This window comes from Crotalus tigris, unplaced genomic scaffold (assembly GCF_016545835.1).
Source record: "Crotalus tigris isolate CLP2741 ecotype Arizona unplaced genomic scaffold, ASM1654583v1 scf7180000019496.3020429, whole genome shotgun sequence".
Classification (NCBI taxonomy): domain Eukaryota; kingdom Metazoa; phylum Chordata; class Lepidosauria; order Squamata; family Viperidae; genus Crotalus; species Crotalus tigris.
This window is the reverse complement of record NW_024097566.1, coordinates 158,062-178,083: the sequence shown is the minus strand read 5'-3', so window position 1 is coordinate 178,083 and position 20,022 is coordinate 158,062. Positions and strand designations below refer to the sequence as shown.

At 38.3% G+C, this 20,022-nt stretch overlaps 1 protein-coding gene and 1 long non-coding RNA gene across 4 annotated transcripts in view; both read left to right on the top strand.

Annotated features, from left to right (window-relative positions):
- Positions 1-369: 369 nt before the first annotated feature.
- Positions 370-20,022, top strand: part of PAWR (pro-apoptotic WT1 regulator) — a 78,160-nt gene continuing 58,507 nt past the window's right edge. Inside the window, exons 1-3 of one of the 3 annotated variants that reach the window (XM_039362924.1) lie at positions 370-1,440; positions 1,973-2,269; positions 2,321-2,582. In XM_039362924.1, coding sequence (XP_039218858.1) covers positions 2,127-2,269; positions 2,321-2,582 — 405 coding nt within the window. In that variant the 5' untranslated portion in view covers positions 370-1,440; positions 1,973-2,126. Of the gene's footprint in view, positions 1,728-1,972; positions 2,583-20,022 lie in introns of all 3 variants that reach the window. The other 2 variants (XM_039362922.1, XM_039362923.1) reach the window with 2 other exon arrangements.
- LOC120316839 lies at positions 2,590-11,209 on the top strand. Its single transcript, XR_005559069.1, has 2 exons — positions 2,590-2,907; positions 4,886-11,209. It is a non-coding gene; the product is annotated as an uncharacterized LOC120316839 (long non-coding RNA).

Genomic DNA, 20,022 nt, shown 5'->3' with positions numbered 1-20,022 from the left:
GCGATATGACTTGCTGCAACATCATAATTGCAAAAAAGCACTTGAAGTGCTGAGCACCTAGATTGCAATCACGTAACCACTGAGTGTTGCAATGGGATCATAAGTCCCTGCTCATTCACATCACTGTAACTTTGAACAGTTGCTGAACTTTGAATAGTCATAACCAAGGGACCACCTGTACTTTCACTCATCCTGACCCACATTACAAGAAGGCTAATGTGGGAAAAATAGGAGGAAAGAACATTGTGGTGTTTTCTAATCAAAACTTGCTGAAAAAAAAGATTGAGTCAGCACAGAATCAAGCAAGGAGGGATATCCAAAGACCATAAGATTTTCAACCTTACTCTAATAAATGTCTATAAAATCAATTCAGCATCAATTCCCACGTAATATTTGAGATAGGAGAAAGTTACAGCACACCTGTGAAACAAATGATACATTATCATTAATCAGAAGAGAAGATTCCTACAAATAAAATTTCAATTTTAATCAATCAGATACTTATTTGCTTGTTATTCATAAGACAATCATCAGCACTAAACAGGTCCTTAAAGCTGAAATCTGGCTTGATTTTTCCCCCTAGCAAGTACTCAATTATCCATTGTAATTTCACTATAACAATTCTAAATCTAATGACATGTGCCTATACAGAAGAATATATTGTTTCAAAAGTATAATATTGTAAATATGCCCTTTATTCATCAATCTCCAATAAAATAAATATTCATAAGTTACCTGTGACAATTAGTTATGCAGATAGATTTTGCTGTTATTAAAGTTTCATTATTTAAATATAATTAGGAAAGTGATGTAAAACGAGCCTGGATTCCCCAACTGTGAACTGCTGTATTGAAAATGTAATTTCAATAACTTTAGTTCACATAAGAATCCTGCCCCAAAAGTTAATACTGAAATGTTAAAGTTGCAAATGGAGGAGGAAGTAGATCTCAGTTTCATAGAACAGACTTTGTACAGTACTCGTGTTAATAATCCAATGCTAATATCTGTACGCCTGATATCTATTTCCTCTGGACTGGTCTTACTTCAGGAGGAAGAAATTATGCTATCCTAGAAGAACGGAGGTATTAGCCGTCTGTCATCCGGGCGGTTATGGAAGGCATCCCGGGCGTCGTGAAAACAAACAGGCGCTGCTGCGCTCAGCTTACAAATCGACTCGGAGGGAGTTATCTCTCCAGGCACTCAGGGTTAGGAAGGCTTCTCCACGCCCCTTTGTCCATTGTCAGGGCCACCTCGGCAGTTTCCGCTCCCGCCTCGGCTCCTTTCGTCTGGTTACCCTCCGCCCTATGGGAGACTGTCGGAAAGTTTCGGGAGCGCTGCTAAGTCTTCCGGGACCTGCTTCGGGGGTTCCGCGCCGCAACCAGGCAACTCACCTGGGGAAGCCGCAGCCTCCGCAGTCTTCTTACTAGGCAGCATCAGAGGGTAAGCTCGAGCATGCTCCGGCGCTTAACGGCGCTGGTTAGGGTGCTATGAATGCAAATCTTCGTCGACGCCGGGAGTTGGAGAAAGGAAACTGCTCGGTGGGGGAGCTATGTAGCCCGTGGAAAGGCGAGAAACACGCGTGTCCAGCAAAATTAGATTAAGACAGGGTACCTGCCTGACTCCGAGGCTTCCCATCCTCCGTCCACATTGGTTTGAGAGGAAAGCGGAGAGGTCCGGCAAGAACAGCTTGCATAGGAACTTTTCGCGCGTGAGAAAGAAAAGAGTTGGTAAGATTCGCGCGTAGAGAGTGTGTGAAAATTACAGCCATTCCAGCGCATAAAGTTAGCTGGGATTTGAGTAGCCGAGAGTTCAGATTTGCTGGTAAACGGAGATGGGGGCGGGCCAAAAGAGAAGCGGAGCGAAGCCCGAGGGGCTGTGGTAGACCCAATCGGGGGGCTGCCCTGGGGATCTGGAGGAGCACCTCCCTGGAGACAGCGCGGTCGCCTCACTCGCTCCCTTTTGTTTCTTGTAGAGGGTTGCGTGGAGTCCTCCCCACCCCGCTCGGTGCCTCTTCTTGGTCGGCCAGCAATTTTTGCCAGTCCGCTCGGTTAGTAAACCTCGGAAGGTCAGCAGCCACGTCGGGGCCCGTTGGGAGGGCGCAAAGGAATCGGCAGCTTCCCTGAAACATGGCCACCGGGGGCTATCGGGGCAGCGGCGCCGCCACGACCGACTTCTTGGAGGAATGGAAGGCTAAGCGGGAGAAGATGCGGGCCAAACAAGCACCGCCGGCCGGGGTGAGTGACGGCAAAGTAGCCACCAATATTGCCACCAGCGGCGGTGGCGGCAGCACCGCCACCGCCGCCGAACTTAACAACAATGGCAGCGGCGGCATGAATTGCGTTCCTCTGGCCAGAAACACTCCGAAGGAACCCCAGCCGACAGCCGGAACCAGAGCAGGAGGCGCGGAGCCCCCGGGGAGCAGAACCAGCGCGGCGCCAACTTCTCCCGAGGAGGAGAAAGTGGCTCCCAAGGGCAAAGGTTCCTCCGGCCCCAGCGCCCGGAAGGGAAAAGGGCAGATCGAGAAAAGGAAGCTGAGGGAGAAAAGGCGCTCGACAGGTGTCGTGAACATCCCGGCCACTGAGGTGAGTCGGCGCTGGGTCAAGAGGGCCGGCGCTGGGGAGGAAGGGGCGGCCCAGCTCGGAGGAGAGCCACGCCTCTCCCTTCGGCTGCACCTGAGGAGTCTGGGCTGCCTCGATGGTGCATGAGGGCGGCTGCCTACAAATTGCTTCTCGGGAAGCGGGAGGCCGCTGGAATGAAACTGTTTGAGGCGCTAAAACCACAGAGTGCTTCCTTCATTTCTGTGGTTGGGTGAATGTGGTTTGAGAATTGTAGTCGAATCCACCTAAATGGATCGAACTGGACTTAACGTCCCTGTAAAGTTGGTGCTGTTGTTTTCCATTAAAGAAGGTAGCCTTGGTTTTTATTCTGTTTATATGAAGTTACTTAAACTGCTTGAATCCGGAACAGCCTTATTCTTGATCTGCTTGCAGGTTTTACAGGCTTGCAACAGTGACTGTAGATCTGTGGAGTTTGGGTAAACTAAAAAAAAATCATGGTAGTCTATAGCAGGGCTTTTTAACCTTTTCACCCATTGTACCACTTTTAGGATATGGCAGCATCTGGGTACCACCAGTTGCCTAGCAAGGTGTCAAAAATTTGATGCCCCCCCCAAAAGGAAAAAAGTGATAAAGTACAGGTAGTCCTCGACTTACAACAGTTCTCTTAGTGACTGTTCGAAGTTACAATGACACAGAAAAAAGTGTCCCCCAAGCCACAGCCGACCAAGACACCTGCCTGCCCGCCCAGCGGTGCTCTTCCTCCTGTCCGAGGTTTTCATTGTTGTGAGCATTTCTGTTGGGGATTGGCAGCGGGGGTGGGGTGGGGAGTGTTTGGTTTTTATCCCCCCCCCGTCTGCTGGGTGTTTGCAGCAGATTTTGGTCACTTCACATGACCCGGGACACTGTGACCGTCATAAATATGAATCAGTTGCCAAGCATCTGAATGTAAATCACAAGATGCTCGTGATGTGAATCAGTTGCCAGGCATCTGAATGTAAATCAGAAGATGGAGAGGCTGCAACATTCCAGCTGATCGGTGCTTCTTCTGGAGCCTGGTGCTGATCCTGGCAGTTCCGCTGAGCCCTGACAGCCTTGAAGAAGCGCTGATTAGCTGGAAAGCAGCACTGATTCTGGCGCTTCCACTGAGCCCTGCAGCTCCAGCCATCTCTCTCGCTCAGGTTTGTGCGGTGCTGCCACGGTTCAGCTCATTCCCCTCCCCCGCTACCACTTTTCTAGGATGGTCGCGTACCACCTGCCAGGTGCCAATGTACCACAGGTGGTACCCGTACCACTGGTTGAAAAGCCCTGGTCTATAGGAGGTCTTTTTTAAGTGCATACAACTTCTAATGAAATTAAAATTTATTATGGATTAGAATAGCTAACTGTTGAATAACCCATGCCCTTAGTTTTGTATATAATGTGTCTGAAGATAAAGTGTTAGGACAGGCCTAAAAGAAAAATATCCTAAACATATGATCAAAGTCTATACTGTGTTCTGTATTAATACTTTTTTAAAAATTCACTGAATTTTTAAATTGCTTTAAAGATATTGGTCTCTGTTAAATACAACAAGACGATAGACATGTTATAACCAATATTGTGATAAAAAAGTTCAGGTATATAGTGTTCAATATAGTTTTTTTCTTCTATAATACTAATGTATGCAGTGGCTTAAAAATGAGAAAATAACATTTTTGTTAGCTAATACAACTGTCTTTTTTTAAAACTTACATGTATTCTGGCATTAATTTAAAATGCTGCCAAAAGTTGTAAACATGTGACAATAACACGAGTCTCTTTAAATGGAAAAGCAGAAAACTTGGAAAAAAATGGTATTCACAATTCTTGCTCTTTAGTATTCCAATAATGTAAAACAATACTGCTGTCCTTTTTTCTGGAATGTAACATCTGAAATCACCCAATACTTTATTTCACAACTATCTAATTATTTCATAGCTACTTGATGAGAATTTTAGAAAGATGCTGTTGATGAAAACAGTCTTGAGTTTTTTTTATAATATTCATGCTAGCATCTGCTAAGAGCAGCTGTCCAGGAACTTGCAACAATCTTGGGCAAAATAATATTTATCTTTAGTATAAGGAAATCTGTTTAGAAAATAGGCATAATCAAAGTTCATCTTATTTCTCCAATTTTTTTTTTTGCCCTTGGATAACTCATAATATTCAGTAGCTTCTGCCCATCCTTCAAAAGCCATTTTTTGCCTAGTTATTTATTCTGACATGTGATTTAACTTGAGTTTGAAAGATAGAAGGCATCGTTTCTTTGAATATATGACTTCACAATTCTTCTTTTGTATATTTTTCAGCATATCTGATATATCAGAGCTTTGTTTCCTCATTATTATGAAAATACTGACATGGCAATTAGAAGATAGATTGCTACATTATGTCTTACTATCTACAAATCATGAATAATTTGAACATATTGACTAAGGTATAACTTTCTCTTGCTTACCGCTAACTGGTTTTTCCAGTCTCAATTAGGTAAAACAATTTTTGTTGTCCTGTTTGTTCATTAGTTCTCTTCTCCCATTCATTTGAATTGGTATTTAGAATGCCATATTATGCCTAGTCCAATAGATCTTGCAAGCATAGATAATATCTGTTTTAAAATTCTGAAGCAGTTCTAAAATTGTCTAATTCTTCAAAATTGGAGAACGGTTTATGTAAAAGGAGGTGTTAAATGCACTCCTGTCCTAGATAGGGCCAATTTCACATTCAGTAACAATTTATTTGAAATATGAGCCCTGTAATACACCCTGAGCCTTTTAAATTGGGCTTGGAAAGCAAGTAAGGAGGAATAGGTGGTTAATCAGTTAAAGCTAGAGACAGTAAGGGGAACTTTTATTCAGTATCAGCTCTGGAAGAAGGAAGACCCCCCAGACTATGAATCTGTTCCTTAAAGAAGAATATAGAGCTATTAAATAACTTAAGAAACAGAACAGAACTTTGCAAAATGCAGCTCAAAATTCAGGAGGCCAGGCAGATGTTAGGTATTATCCCTGTTAGCACCCAAATAAATAAGGGTAGAAACAAAAATACTACTCCTAGTTTACTCAGCTGCTCCAAAAAGATACCACTGTCAATGGCAACAAAGGCCACTGATATACCTAATGGTATCAGTAGAGTCATAGTTTGCTCTAGACAACTATCTAATGGGTAACCTTGGCTTTTCTGTGCCAAATACAAACCTAATCCCACATTAAAAGGTTTTGATATCTATTTCCTACTATTGTTTCTGGAGCCACAACACCACTGCATTTGTTTATGGTTTGACTAAATATGGAATATTGGACACTGGGCTCCACTTGTTCAGATTATCAAACTTGTTGTTTAGTGGGTTGTTATGGAGCATTATTTCATTGTTGAAAATTGTAACAGATTTAGAACAAAATCTCTGAGCAAAGAGGGACAGAAGGTTATGTGTGCATGGACAGATATGTGCCTGTGCCCTGATGTGGCCTTTGAGGTCTGAAAAATTGGAGTTATTATGCATTTGAGATAAGTGTGCAGGACAATTTGGAACAAAACCGCTGAAATATGGAAAGAGTATAAGATACCCTTTTTAATATAGCCTCTAATGGGGAGGAGTAGCCTTTTTATATAATGAGATCAGAGGCTTTAATATAATTGAGGGAGGTAGAATTGGAGAACTGAATGACGTGAATGGGAATGTATACAATAGAAAGTAAAAGTTAGAAAAGGCAAGCATAGGTGCATTGATGAACTAAAATGTGGGCTTTGATCTTGAACACAAATATATATAGAAAACCAGAAGAGAGATTTTGATTTCAAATAATTTTCAGGTTACAATGGATGTCCCTGGTAATGAACACAACACTAGGAAGGCCAGGAAGGACTTGGAAAATCCAGCGCAAGCCACAGACAAGTAGAGGGAGAATGGGAGAGGGCTAGGGAAGAACTGCAGAGGCTGCGCATGGGCAGGTATGTGTGCTATGGATGGGAGAAATTTACTGTAATAATTGGTGACTTTCCCTGCCAGGTTTTCCAATTACTTTGTGGGAAGCCAGCTGGGAAGGTTGCAAATGGTAAACATGTATTGCAGCTCCTTGCAATGTCAAAATCATGAGCTGAATGCCCAGATTGTGATCACATGATTGTGTGGGTATTGTGATTGTCAAAACGTCAAGGATCAGTTGTATGTCCATTTTTTCTGCACTACTGTAACTTTGAATAGTTGCTGAGTGAATGGATGAAAGCTGAAGACTGCTTATAGTCTTGTAGTATGAATGATGGATGTGTTGGATAAGTCTGTAAATTTTGGATATATAAAGGATGATGAACTTGCTTGGCAGTTACACATATTAAGCATATTTGTTTATATGTACTTTTTCATATTTATAATCTTATATTTGAAGTGTATAAATATATTAATATACTTCAAAATATTGATTGAAATATTTACAAGCTAAAATATTCTGTGTAGAACTTTAATTACAATTTCTTGGAAGCGATTCATGTTGTGCAATATGTTTTAGCAAGTAGTCTAAACAATCAAATATCTTCATTTACATGTAAGAACACATGGATTTAACTAGATATTTTAGAACAGGGTTCCCCAGTCTGTGAGCCACGGCCCATTACCTGGCCGTGGCCTCTTGGTCACTGGGCTGCGTGAATGGCTGGCTAGTGCACATGCATGTGTGTGTGCACGTCCCCCACTTGCGCTAGCGCTGCCCTGTCGCGCAGGTGCTAGCACTGCCCCCATTTGTGTCGTGTTCACACTCGTACCACCCTGTTTGTGTCATGCATATGCACTTGGCCCTGTGCCTGCCCCTCTCTTTCCCTCCAGGCCACCAACTACTCTAGAAGCTTCAGTAGATTCTTCTAGATATTGCTTGTTCTGTATATAGACAACATAGAATTTTAAAGTACATTATGTTGCATATTTTGTGCACAACTTTTCCTGTATGTATTATATGGGAAGCCGGATCACAGTACATACATTAAAGTGTGTTAAAAAACCATTTCTTCACAGCCACTTTGGAAAATTCCACCTTGTGAATTAAAATAACCTGCTATTGATTGTTTTTGACAACATAATTAGTTCTATAAAAATTACCCATTTTCTGTTAAAATCCAATGATATGTGATATAAGGACATATGAATTAACATTTTCTAAATAGAGACTAGTTGGTATATACCTTAACTTTTAGGTGACTGGAAAAAAATACAAGCATATTGGGGAGTTTTATTAATACATTCTTGCTGCATGCACAACTAATAGCTACTGATATCTGTCATTTTCATCAATGTTTTTAAAAGGATTTTAATGTTCATGAATATTTTTTTCTAATTAGTTGCTTGGTATAGAGATGAATGGCATACAAATTTAATAAATAAAATAATAAATAATTCAGTCTTCAGGTATGTAGCAGTTATAATTAGCAGTATATTGGCATGAACTGCTACATGATTTCTGTTATTGTCAATTTGATAGACTTTTTAAAAAATACAATTCAGGAACTCATTAGTATGTATGTGTGATTATTTATTTGCTTGTTTCTATTAAACAATTTGATTATAAAAGTATAACAAAAAAAACAGTAATTGACTTTGAACTGCTTATTTTATTATATCCCTACTATTGTGAATAAAGATATCACTAAGAGCAAAGGTAAAAGCCATATATTCTTATGGTAACACTAAATACATTTTATATGTCAATTAGCACGATATTTGAGAAAGCTTATTGAAAATGAAGATTTTGATTGTAGGACTATAGATTTAAACTTATTCTTTATTCTTTTAAAATTAAAACATTGCCTTGTTGCCTAAGCAGATACAAGATTGTTGGCTGAGCAGGTACAAAGACAGCCAGCGAAGTGATTGAAGCCTGGGAAATGGCCCCTTGTCAGTCAAATGTGACTTTGTCTAAATGTGAGATCAGTTAATATTATCTGTATTAGGAGGGATGAGAAATTAAGCCTAAAAACAAAAACGTCTTATGAAACAGTGCCATATTCTGTACTGAAAATCTAGAATTTTTTTATAACTATCTGTATTTTATCTATGAAAAAGAATATTTTTGTGGAGAAGTTGTTCTTGATTGTATGTTATTTAATTAAAAAATAAAGAGAAAAAAATAGTGGAAGATTTAGAAAAAATAGAGCAATAACAAATAACAACTTTCCTTCAGGTTTCCCCAGGGAATATAACATTAAAAGTTGGCCAGGTTATTTTGGCACCTGAGGAGTGGAAAATGTTTTCTTTCAATAACACTGCAGTAAAATAAATAATCAGCTGAGGTCAAAAATAACACAAGAGGCAATCCATCATGGTACTAAGACTTCATTTTGGTGCATTAATACCTCTTGCTTTATTTTGCTAGCTTCCTAAACTTTAATAAATAGGGATTCAGTCACATCCGCTTTGGTAGGATGGACATATTTCTTCTTTTTATTGTTTGTTCATTTGGACTAAAAATTATAACACGTTTAGACAGTCTTAACTAAATATTTGTAACTTGTGTTTCTGTTGAAAAGGATCTATAAGGCAACTGAACAATACCAGAAAAGCATAACAACATGCTAAATGACCACAAAAGCACATTCAGCCACCTATTGTACACCAGATAATTATTTCTTAAGATGGATGGGGTTTGTTCTGTTTTTCAAAGATCAAAGCCAGCATTTTGAATTAAGAACTAAAGTAGCAGATGCAAAAAGACTCTGCATTAGTTTCCCTCAAAAACTGTGAACAAACATGCATGGCTGTCAAACTCAACACAAAAATAGTTTTCCAGAGCTATAGTTATATTAGTCTGTTGTATTATAAGCAGTTGTCTTAACTGCATCCTTAACACCTTTGTGCACTGCAGTCCACATCATTGTATTTCATGAAGGGATGGTAAGTCTCTGTGGTATTTGAGGGCTTCTGAAACAGTGTGATTAAGATGAAGTGAAATACAGAAACTACAGTCTTAGCTGATAGAAACAGCTATTGCACAGACAGTTGTTGGACATCACAAAAGAAATTTTCTCACTGGCCAGCTCATTTACATTTGGGCTTGTGTTATATACAATGCTATCGCTAAATATGGTTGTTTGATTTGATTTGGAGCATGCACTACATGTGGTCCTGGAAAGCTAGTAATGTGAGCCCCATAAGATCATAAACTTTTAACATTATTATGTGATTTACTGTATATGCATTAATTATATACTTTATTATATAGAGCCCAAGATTATTCCTTTTCACCCAGTGCAGCCCAGGCAAGCTAAAAGTTGGACATTGATGGCTTAGAGAGATGTATAATTCAAGCTATTAATTTTACAGGAGGGATCTTACATTCTTGTGAAAGTTCAGTTAATTATTAAAAAAGTGTTTGTGGTACCTGCATCATTTTGTATAATGCCTGAAAAAGATGTCTACCTTTACGGCAACTAAGACCAAACCAAAAAATGCTGACTTACCCATTCTTTGTAGAATGAAAATATGGCCGATAGATGGATTATCTCTTTTTTATTTGTTTACTGTGCTTCTGAATCTTGTGTTTTCAAATAGGGTTAGTATGAGGTATAAGTAAGAACAAAATATTAATAAATATTAATAATTGATCTTTTCAGATAAAATGAGTGATAGTCTAATGTAGTTCTTAGCACTGTACAGAGACAACCTGATTTGAAGGCAAATATATGTGTCCCAGGATAATGATGCGAGATTGAATTTGGATCAGTCACCGGGACCAAAGATTTTGGACTCATGCTGGAGCCCATCTTCAGGGAACTTCTCTCTACTGAAATATGTGCTTTGGGCTGTTCTGTGAGCTCGGAAGAGTAAATCTCTGATCTGACCCAAATTCAATCTCACAGCCTGATTTGTTCAAAGGGCAGATACAGGCCTCTAGTAATATTTTGTAATAATAATTAAATGTCCTATATTGATTCCACATAGATTTACTGGAATGTTTCCTGCCTTAAAATATGATTTCTGAAGAAATTAAGCAGGGACAATTCCTTCTATAGTATTAAAATTTTTAGGGCTTATTTTTTTTTAATTCTGTTTTTAAAGTGGTTGAGATCCAGCTATTGCAACAGAGATATTCCCCATTTTAATCATCTGTCTTCTCAGCAGCCAACTTGCCACTCAGAACTTGTCCAATCTGAGTGGCAAGACTAGATTTCTTGATAATGCTACTGTGCAGACATACTAGTTCATGGCTCAATGAAAAATTAGAGCAATAACAAAGCAGTTTGTGTGAGGAGGAAATTAGATACTGCATTCTTCTTTCAAGGTCTACTTTGATTTAGTTCTATGTAGGATTGCAGTCATTTCAGAGTCTGACCAGACCTGTTAGAGAAATCTTATTCAGAAAATTATCTCTTTTGATTATAGCAGGTTTCCTAAAACTTCCAGTAATCATCTGTGAATACTATTTGATGAAGATCCTTTATACCTTGCCAATCAGCTCCTGCATTACCCAATCAGAAGCTTGCCCTCTATACCCAACCTTTCAAAAAGGCTGAGATATTGCAATATGATCATAGGTCACTTCTTAGCAGAGGACAAAACTGTTAATCTCTGAATTCAAAGCTTCTTCCTTCTCCCTTGTCCAGCAAGCATTTTACATGTTCAGACACATGTTTTGTAAAAAAAAAAAAAAAAATCCCACATGCATTGCTGATAAATTGGAGCCATTTAATATTTTTTTGAATTGAGACATACTATCTTTTTTGTAAATAAAAATCTGCCCCAAATAGTTTCATTGTGTTTTGACATCACCTGATTTGGAACATAGCCCTAGTGTTTCTCCCTCTCACACAGACATGAATGTGTGCACACATACACGAAGAGAGTGTGTGTGACAGAGAAATCTGGAAAGAAATTGTTCTTCTCAGCAATTCAGTGAGTTTCTAATCAAAGCTACGTATCTTTCTTTCCTCCATGCTACTTTTTAAAGTAAATATGTGTTGAAAATGTGTTTTAAAGTAAACTTACTATTCAGAATGAAGTAATGAAATACATTCCTTACTAGACATATTTCTCTTTCAAGCATGAAATCAAATATTGTTTTAAAGTTATAATGATCTTGTTTATTTAAATGAGTACATGTTCTAATTGTAGCCATTTATAAGGATGGCCAGTGCAAGTTATTTGCAGTGATGATGTTTTACAGAAATTCAGTTTTACAATGAATTATTGGTCAGTTTATTTGGTTTCCGAAATATCTCTTTTTTATATTTTGCAGAATGGGTACTCTTGTTTAATAGGATTAATTGAAAAAACATACATTATATTAATATTTTTTTTTTTTATTGAAAGTTTTATAAATTTTACACAAAAAAGGAAAAATAATACAAAACAAGAGGCAACATATACAGAAAAATAAAACTAAACAATACATATATTAAATAAATAACCCCATCCCCCAGCCCTCCCCAAAAAAAAAACCCTCCCTTCCCCCCCCCTGAGCTTCCCAGAGCAGAATATAGGCTTAAAAAATAAAAATAAAAATTAAATTAAAAACTTTATATTTATATATATAAAAAATTATCTATAATATATATGAAAATAAAACTTATGAAAAAACTATATAATATTTTTGTATACCCAATCTAAATTGTATAAATTTTATCCATTTATCCCAAACAGCAAAAAACTTCTCTTGCGTTTGTTGCTTTAAGAAAGCCGAAATCTTTGCCATTTCTGCCAGATAAGCTACTTTAAGAAACCATTCCTGCAATGTAGGCAAAGATTCCTTCTTCCAGTATTGTCCTACTAACAGCCTAGCGGCTGTGATCAAGTTTAACATCAATACAACCTCCTTTGTATCACAATCTGTAACAATACCTAACAAAAATAATTGCGGAGTAAATTTTACCCTCCTTCTAAAAATTCTCTGGATATTCCACCATATTTTAATCCAAAATGCTTTTATCTCTCTGCATGACCACCAAATATGATAATAAGAAGCCTCCTTATAACCACATCTCCAACATTTGGGTTGCACGTCAGGATACATATAAGACATTTTTTGTGGATCAAGGTGCCATCTATAAAACATTTTATAAAAATTCTCCCTTAAGTTCTGTGCTTGAGTAAATTTGACATTTCTCACCCAAATAGTTTCCCAGGTGTCCAATGAAACTGGCTCACCAAAATTCTGCGCCCATCTAATCATACAATCTTTAATTAGTTCCGTTTCTGAGTCCAATTCAACTAAAACCCCATAAATTCTCTTAATGTGGGTTTGTCTTTGATCCTTCAGTTGCTTAATAAGGTTTTCATCTTCTCTAAGAAAACCCACCTTACAATCCATCTTCCATCTATCTAATAATTGCCTATATTGGAACCAAGAATAAGTAAAATTTTCTTGTGCTAACTCTTCCCGTGATTTTAATTGCCAGTTTTGTCCATCCCATTTAAGTAACTGTCTATAAGACACCATATCCATTTTAACCCCTCTTTTTATTCCTTCTATCGCATGCCAAGGTATAGCCCATAATGGTACTTTAAAATCACTTTTATAATATTTTCTCCAAATCCTAAGTAAAGAAATTCTTAAAATATGAGATTTAAAAGCCCAATCTATTTTTTTATTAAATATTAAATAGGCATGCCACCCATAAAGTAAATCCCATCCCTCTAAGTAAAGTATCTCAGAATTTGTCAAATTTACCCAATCACTAATTAATGTTAAAACCACCGCATCATAATATAATTTCAAATTTGGTACCTTAAGTCCACCCCTCTCACGGAAGTCTTGCATAATTTTAAACTTAACCCTTGGTTTTTTCCCTGCCCAAATAAATTTGTTGAGACCCTTCTGCCACTCATTTAAATTAATCTCATTTTTCAAAATTGGTAACATTTGAAACAAAAAAAGAAACTTGGGTAGAATATTCATTTTTATCACTGCAATTCTTCCCATGAGGGATAATTGCAACTTTTCCCAATTCTTCAAGTCCTTCTGTACCCTGACCCACAACCTTTCATAATTATTTTTAAATAATTTTGCATTAGAAACAGACAGCATCACCCCCAAATATTTTACCTTATTAACAATCTCAAAACCCGTCAAGTTGACCAAAATCTGCTTCTCCTGACTCGACATATTTTTAGGTAAAATTTTAGTCTTATTTACGTTAATCTTAAAACCCGAGACCAAACCATAATGATGAATCAACTGTAATAAGTTTACTACAGAATAATCAGGTTGCGACAAAGTAACAACCAAGTCATCCGCAAAAGCTCTCAACTTATATTCTTTTTTATTAACATATATTCCTTTAATTTCCTGAGACTCTCGAATTTTGATCAATAATATTTCCAATGTTAAAACAAACAACAATGGCGATAAAGGACACCCCTGTCTAGTACCTTTCTCTATTGTAAAAACCTCCGACAAACCTCCATTAACAATAAGTTGTGCCGTTTGTTTTTGATATATTACCGTAAGGGCTTGTAATATCTTTTCACCAAAATTCATTTCTTCCATTACTCTTAACATAAAATGCCAATTCAATTGATCAAATGCTTTTTCAGCATCTAAAAATATGAGCCCTGCAGGAACTTGGTTGTTCTTGTCTAAATATTCTAGTAAATTAATAATTTGTCTGACATTATTTTTCATATACCTTCCTGTTATAAATCCTGATTGATCTTTATGCACAAGATGATGCACCACCCTCATAAGCCTATTTACCAAAATTTTTACAAATATCTTATAATCCACATTTAAAAGAGATATAGGCCTGTAATTTTTTGGTAGGGTAAGATCTTGATCCTCCTTTGGAATCAATGATATAAAAGCACTACGCCATGAAGGAGGAATCTCTAAACCCTGTAAAATACCATTAAAAAGATCATGTAATGGTTGGATCATCTCCTCTATTAGAACTTTGTAATAAACAGCTGTTAACCCATCCGTACCCGGTGCTTTCCCTAATTTCAATTGTTGAATTGCTGAGGTAATTTCCTCCTTAGTAATTAAACCATTAATTTCATATTTCTGATCCTCAGTCAGTTTAGGAAAACTTGCCTCAGCTAAATATTTATTTATATCTAGCATTTGTATATTAGTAGATTTATATAGGTTTTGATAATAATCCAAAAAAGATTTTTTAATCAATTCCTTCTGAGAAACTAATTTACCCTTATAATTTATTTTCTCTATTATTCTTTGTCTCTGTTTCTTTCTTAATTGATAAGCCAACCATCTCCCAGGCTTATTGGCATTACAAAATGTATTTTGTTTCATAAATAATAAGTTGGTTGCAGCTTGATCTGCTATCAACATATTAAATTGTGACCTTAATAACTTTACAGATTCTTTAATACTCTCATCAGAAGGATTTAAAATCAAAGCCCTTTCTTTTAATTTAATTTCATCTTCAAGTTCTCTACGTTTCTGAATCTGATTTCGCTTATAAAAATTATTCATTTTTATCAAAACACCGCGCATAAATGCTTTACCTGCATCCCATACCATTGACATTGAAGTCCCCTTATACATATTCAAAGCAAAATAGTCCTTTAAACACTCCTTTAGTTTTTGAACATTCTTTTCTTGTCTAAACAAATTTTCATTAACTCTCCAAGATCTTCTTTCCTCTTTCTCTTGAATCAGCTCCATCCAAACTGGACTATGATCCGTCAGTGATCTAGGAAAAATCTTTACATTCTTTACTTTATTATACAAGTCCGTGGTAATCAAGAAAAAGTCAATTCTTGAAAAAGATTGGTGTCTATCAGAAAAAAAAGTAAAGTCTCTCTCCTCTTGATTACGTTCCCGCCAATAATCCCTTAATTCCCAGTCTTCTTTCATGTCAAAAAAGGCTTTAGGTAGCCTTGCTTGTTTAAGAAAAGGAGAGGAACCTTTCTTATCCCTTAGTGTATCTAAGACACCATTCCAATCACCCATTAATACCACTGATCTATAATCAAGCAAAGTTATTTTTTGATGTAACTGTTTATAAAATTGTTCCTGTTGTTGATTTGGAGCGTAAAGTCCAACTATAAGTACTTTCTTACCATATATACCAAGTTCAATCATCACATATCTCCCCTGGGGATCTGATTCTACCAGACAAGCTGGTAGGTTTTGTTTAACATATATAACAACTCCCCCTTTCTTCCCAGGAGCAGGAGATATAAAATGAGATCCCAAACGAGCATTAACTAAATATTTCTGGTCTTTAAGTAAAATATGAGTTTCCTGTAGACAAATAACATCATTGGTATGTTGCTTCAAATAATAAAAGATTTTTTTCCGTTTCTGAGGAGAATTCAATCCATTAACATTCCAGGTCAAAAACTTTGCCATCTCCCTTGGCACGCAGCCTGGAGAAGACACCATCAAAATCTGACAGAGCTGCGTGTGTTGCATAACTCTTGGGTCTTGCTCCTCCCACCGGCGGTGAAGCACTTCCAGGAGAACTCTCTTTGGGCTCTTTTTTACGTTGCTCCTTCTCTTTACGCTTATAGGCTGCACGAGTCATCCTCTGCTCTTTAGCCTCCGTCTGGCGTTGCTTTGCCGCTTCTATCATCCCTGCGGAAACCAAATCTAATGCCTCAGATTGCTGCTCAGCTTCCTTACCACTCAAAGATTTCCGACCAGATGAAGTTGAGCCTGCACCCAGGACCGAAGTATAAAAATCTCTAGCTTTATCAACTGTGTTCAATCTGTAGCGTGTCCCAGCATGGCTCAAAACAATACCCCTCGGAATTTCCCATCTAAATGGCATCGATCTAGCTTTAAGCTCATTGGTTAAAAAAGCAAAGTCTTTTCTACTTCTTAAAATTTTGGATGGGATTTCCTTTAGAATGATGACATCTTGGGCGGCAATCTGAAATCTTTTGTTGTAAAAGGCTTGTATAATCTCATTCCGCAGGGACTTCTTTGTAAAGTAAATCACCACATCTCTAGGCAAATTCTTCTGCTTAGCAATCCAGGAGTTGAGTCTATAAATTTTTTCCACTTCTCTCTGTAATTCTCCTTTATCCATATCCAAGGCCAGCGCCAGATCAGTAAGGACCACCTCCACCAAATCTTGATTGATATCTTCCTTGAGGCCTCTAATCCTCAGGGCATACTCCATCTGTCTATACTGAAACATCAAAATATCTTCTTGTGAGGAGTCCACCTTCCTTTCCACGTCTTGAATTTTGTCATCCAAAGAGTCAACTTTGTCTTCCACTTCCTCAAGCCTTGCGTCGAGCTTAACCACCACAGTAGCCAAACCTGAAACAGCTGCCAATATATCTTGTCGTAGTTCATTATTATTTTCTTGCAATTTAGACTTTATCCCCGTTATCTCTTCTTTGAGATCAGATTTAATTTCTGATTTAATCTGTGAAACAAATTGATTCATTTCCTCTCTCATTTGAACTACAATCTCTCCCATTATGCCTCTAACCTCTTGTACTGAAAGTCCAGGTAAAGGAGGGGAGGGTGGTGGCTGAGCCGGTGGTACATGTTTAGATTGTTGTTGTAGCTGTGCAGTGGAAGTTATAGGAGAAGAAATAACCTTAGGTGCTGAGGAAGGCTGCTGCCTCTTTGAAGCCATTTTAAAAAGCACAATTGTCACTTCCCTTTCCCCTCCAGCCAAAAAGGGAGGAGGAAAGAAAAAAAAATTTTTTAAAAAGAGACAAACTATAGTCATTAAAAGTCCAGAGTAAATCCAAAGAATAAGTAGTAAAAGAGCAAACAGTTCAAAAGAAAAAATTCTAAACCAAAAGCAAAAGCAGAAGCAAAAAACAGTCCTTAGAAAGGGAAAGTAAAACAAAAGAGGAAGGAAAAAAAACTCCGACAGTTTCAAAACGCCATCTTAAATCCTTTCACTAGTATAACAAAAAAAAGGAGGAAAAATAGTAAAAATCAAAAGATAAAAAAATAAACACCTAAAATATAACAAAAAATCCTTTAAACTGCTCCGTCCGTTTAAAAATTACTCACCAAAATGCTGTAAACACGGAGATAGAAGCGGCGGTTTCTTTTGCTTCCTAGGAAGCAAAAACAGATGGGAGGCGGAGATCAGCAAGAGCTCCGAGGGAACACTCCTTTCACCCCCTCTAGAAATAAATCCAGAGGGGGTTCAGGGGTTCTACCTCTACTCTTGCGTTCTCTGTCCCTTCCCTTTGCCCGGGAAGGGATTTCCGAGCCGCGGGCCAGCTGATGCGCGCTGCGCTCCGCGGCTCTGACACTTCCCCAGCTGGACGGCTAAAAGCTAGCCGCCATCGCCGTCGCCTCCCACCGGAAGCTCCCATCATTATATTAATTTGAAAATATTTAAATGATGGGCTTCATAGTTCAACTTTACTTACATGAGTTGTTTTTACTGTAGAAAGCCTGTGATGATTAGTTTAAAGTTAGAAAATTGGATAAACAGTTACCAGTTTTACTAATGATGATACAGTGATTCATTCTCAAAGGATATGGAATTAATTCTGTTGTAAAATACTTTTTTTCTTTATAATAATAATAATAATAGTAGTAAAGTTGGAAGGGACCTTGGAGGTCATCTAGTCCAACCCCCTGCTCGGGCAGGAAACCCTACACCATTTCGGACAAATGGCTGTCCAGTCTCTTCTTAAAAACTTCCAGTGTTGGAGCATTTACTGCTTCTGGAGGCAAGCTGTTCCACTGATTAATTGTTCTCACTGTCAGGACGTTTCTCCTTAGTTCTAGGTTGCTTCTCTCCTTGATTAGTTTCCACCCGTTGCTTCTTGTCCTGCCTTCAGGTGCTTTGGAAAATAGCTTAATTCCCTCTTCTTTATGGCAGCCCCTGAGATATTGGAATACTGCTATCATGTCCCCCCTTGTCCTTCTCTTCGTTAAACTAGACATACCCAATTCTAGCAACCGTTCCTTATATGTTTTAGCCTCCAGTCCCCTAATCATCTTTATTGCTCTTCTCTGTACTCTTCTAGAGTCTCAACATCTTTTTTACATCGTGGTGACCAAAACTGGATGCAGTATTCCAAGTGTGGCCTTACCAAGGCATTGAAGAGTGGTATTAATACTTCACGTGATCTTGATTCTATCCCTCTGTTAATGCACCAGTTTGGTGTCGTCTGCAAATTTGATGAGTTCCCCATCTATCCCTTCATCCAAATCGTTGATGAAGATGTTGAAGAGTACTGGGCCCAGAACAGAGCCCTGGGGCACCCCACTACACACTTCCCTCCATATAGATGCAGTTCCATTGAGGACCACTCGCTGAGTACGGCCGGTCAGCCAGCTACGGATCCATCTGGTGGTGGTTCTGTCTACCCCACATTTTTCTATCTTGTCAAGTAGTAGGTTGTGATCTACTGTATCAAATGCCTTACTGAAGTCCAAGTAAATTATGTCCACAGCATTCCTCTGATCCACTAATTTTGTCACTTGGTCAAAGAATGCAATAAGATTTGTCTGGCATGATCTATTTTTGACAAACCCATGTTGGCTTTTAGTAATGGTGAGCCACTGTATGGGTAGAGCAGGGGTAAGCAACCCAAAACACTCAAAGAGCCACTTGGACCCGTTTCCCACTGAAAACAAAACACTGGGAGCTGCAAAACCCTTTTGATATCTAAAATGAAGATAACACTGCAGATATCCTTTTTTACCTTTCTTTTCTTTTCTTTATACTTACATATATATATATAAATGGAATGAATAAAGCGCGTTCACCAGGAGAGTTTAAAGTTAAAATACTTCAATTAAAGTATTTTACTATATTAAAAGGTTGCCAAGCTTTCGTTGGGAAAACTCCCCAACATCTTCAGGGCTGAGAGACCGTTTCTAACAAGGTGATTCAAACGGGTTCCATAGACATCTGCGCGTGGTTCCTAGACTGTGCTAGCATTCCCTGCTGAACAGCTGATAGGTGGGGGGGGAGAATCGGAGTAAAGATTTCTTCTGTCGTTCTCTCGAGCACTTTTGTTCACATTTCCGTCGACCTCAGGGGGTATTGTTAAAGTTATGTTCCGCCCTCTCCCGGCAGTATTGGCTCTCGTTGCAGTGGGGGGGTTTAACCTGAATATTGACCTACGAGGGAAGATGAGCATGGGGGACACCATGATGGAGGAAGATGATTCAAACATTGAAAAATACCACATCCAGTTGATGCTTGTACATGCGAGCGAAGATAAATATGGGAGCACGCAGCAGAGGAAAGATGTTAAATTGCAGCCGATGAAGCCCCGCCTTCATGGTAGGATACACAATGACATCAAACTAAACCCCCCCACTGCAACGAGAGCCAATACTGCCGGGAGAGGTCCTCTCCCTCTCTCCCTTTCCTCACTTTCTCTCTTTCCCCCCTCTCTCTTTTCTCTCTCTCTCTTTCTCTTTCCCCTCTCTTTCCTCTCTTTCCTTTCTCTTTCTCTTTTCTCTTTCTTTTTTTCTTTCTTTCCTCTCCCTCTCTCCCTTTTCTCACTTTCTCTCTCTTTCCTCTTTCTCTTTCCTCTCTCACTCTCTCTTTCCTTTCTCTC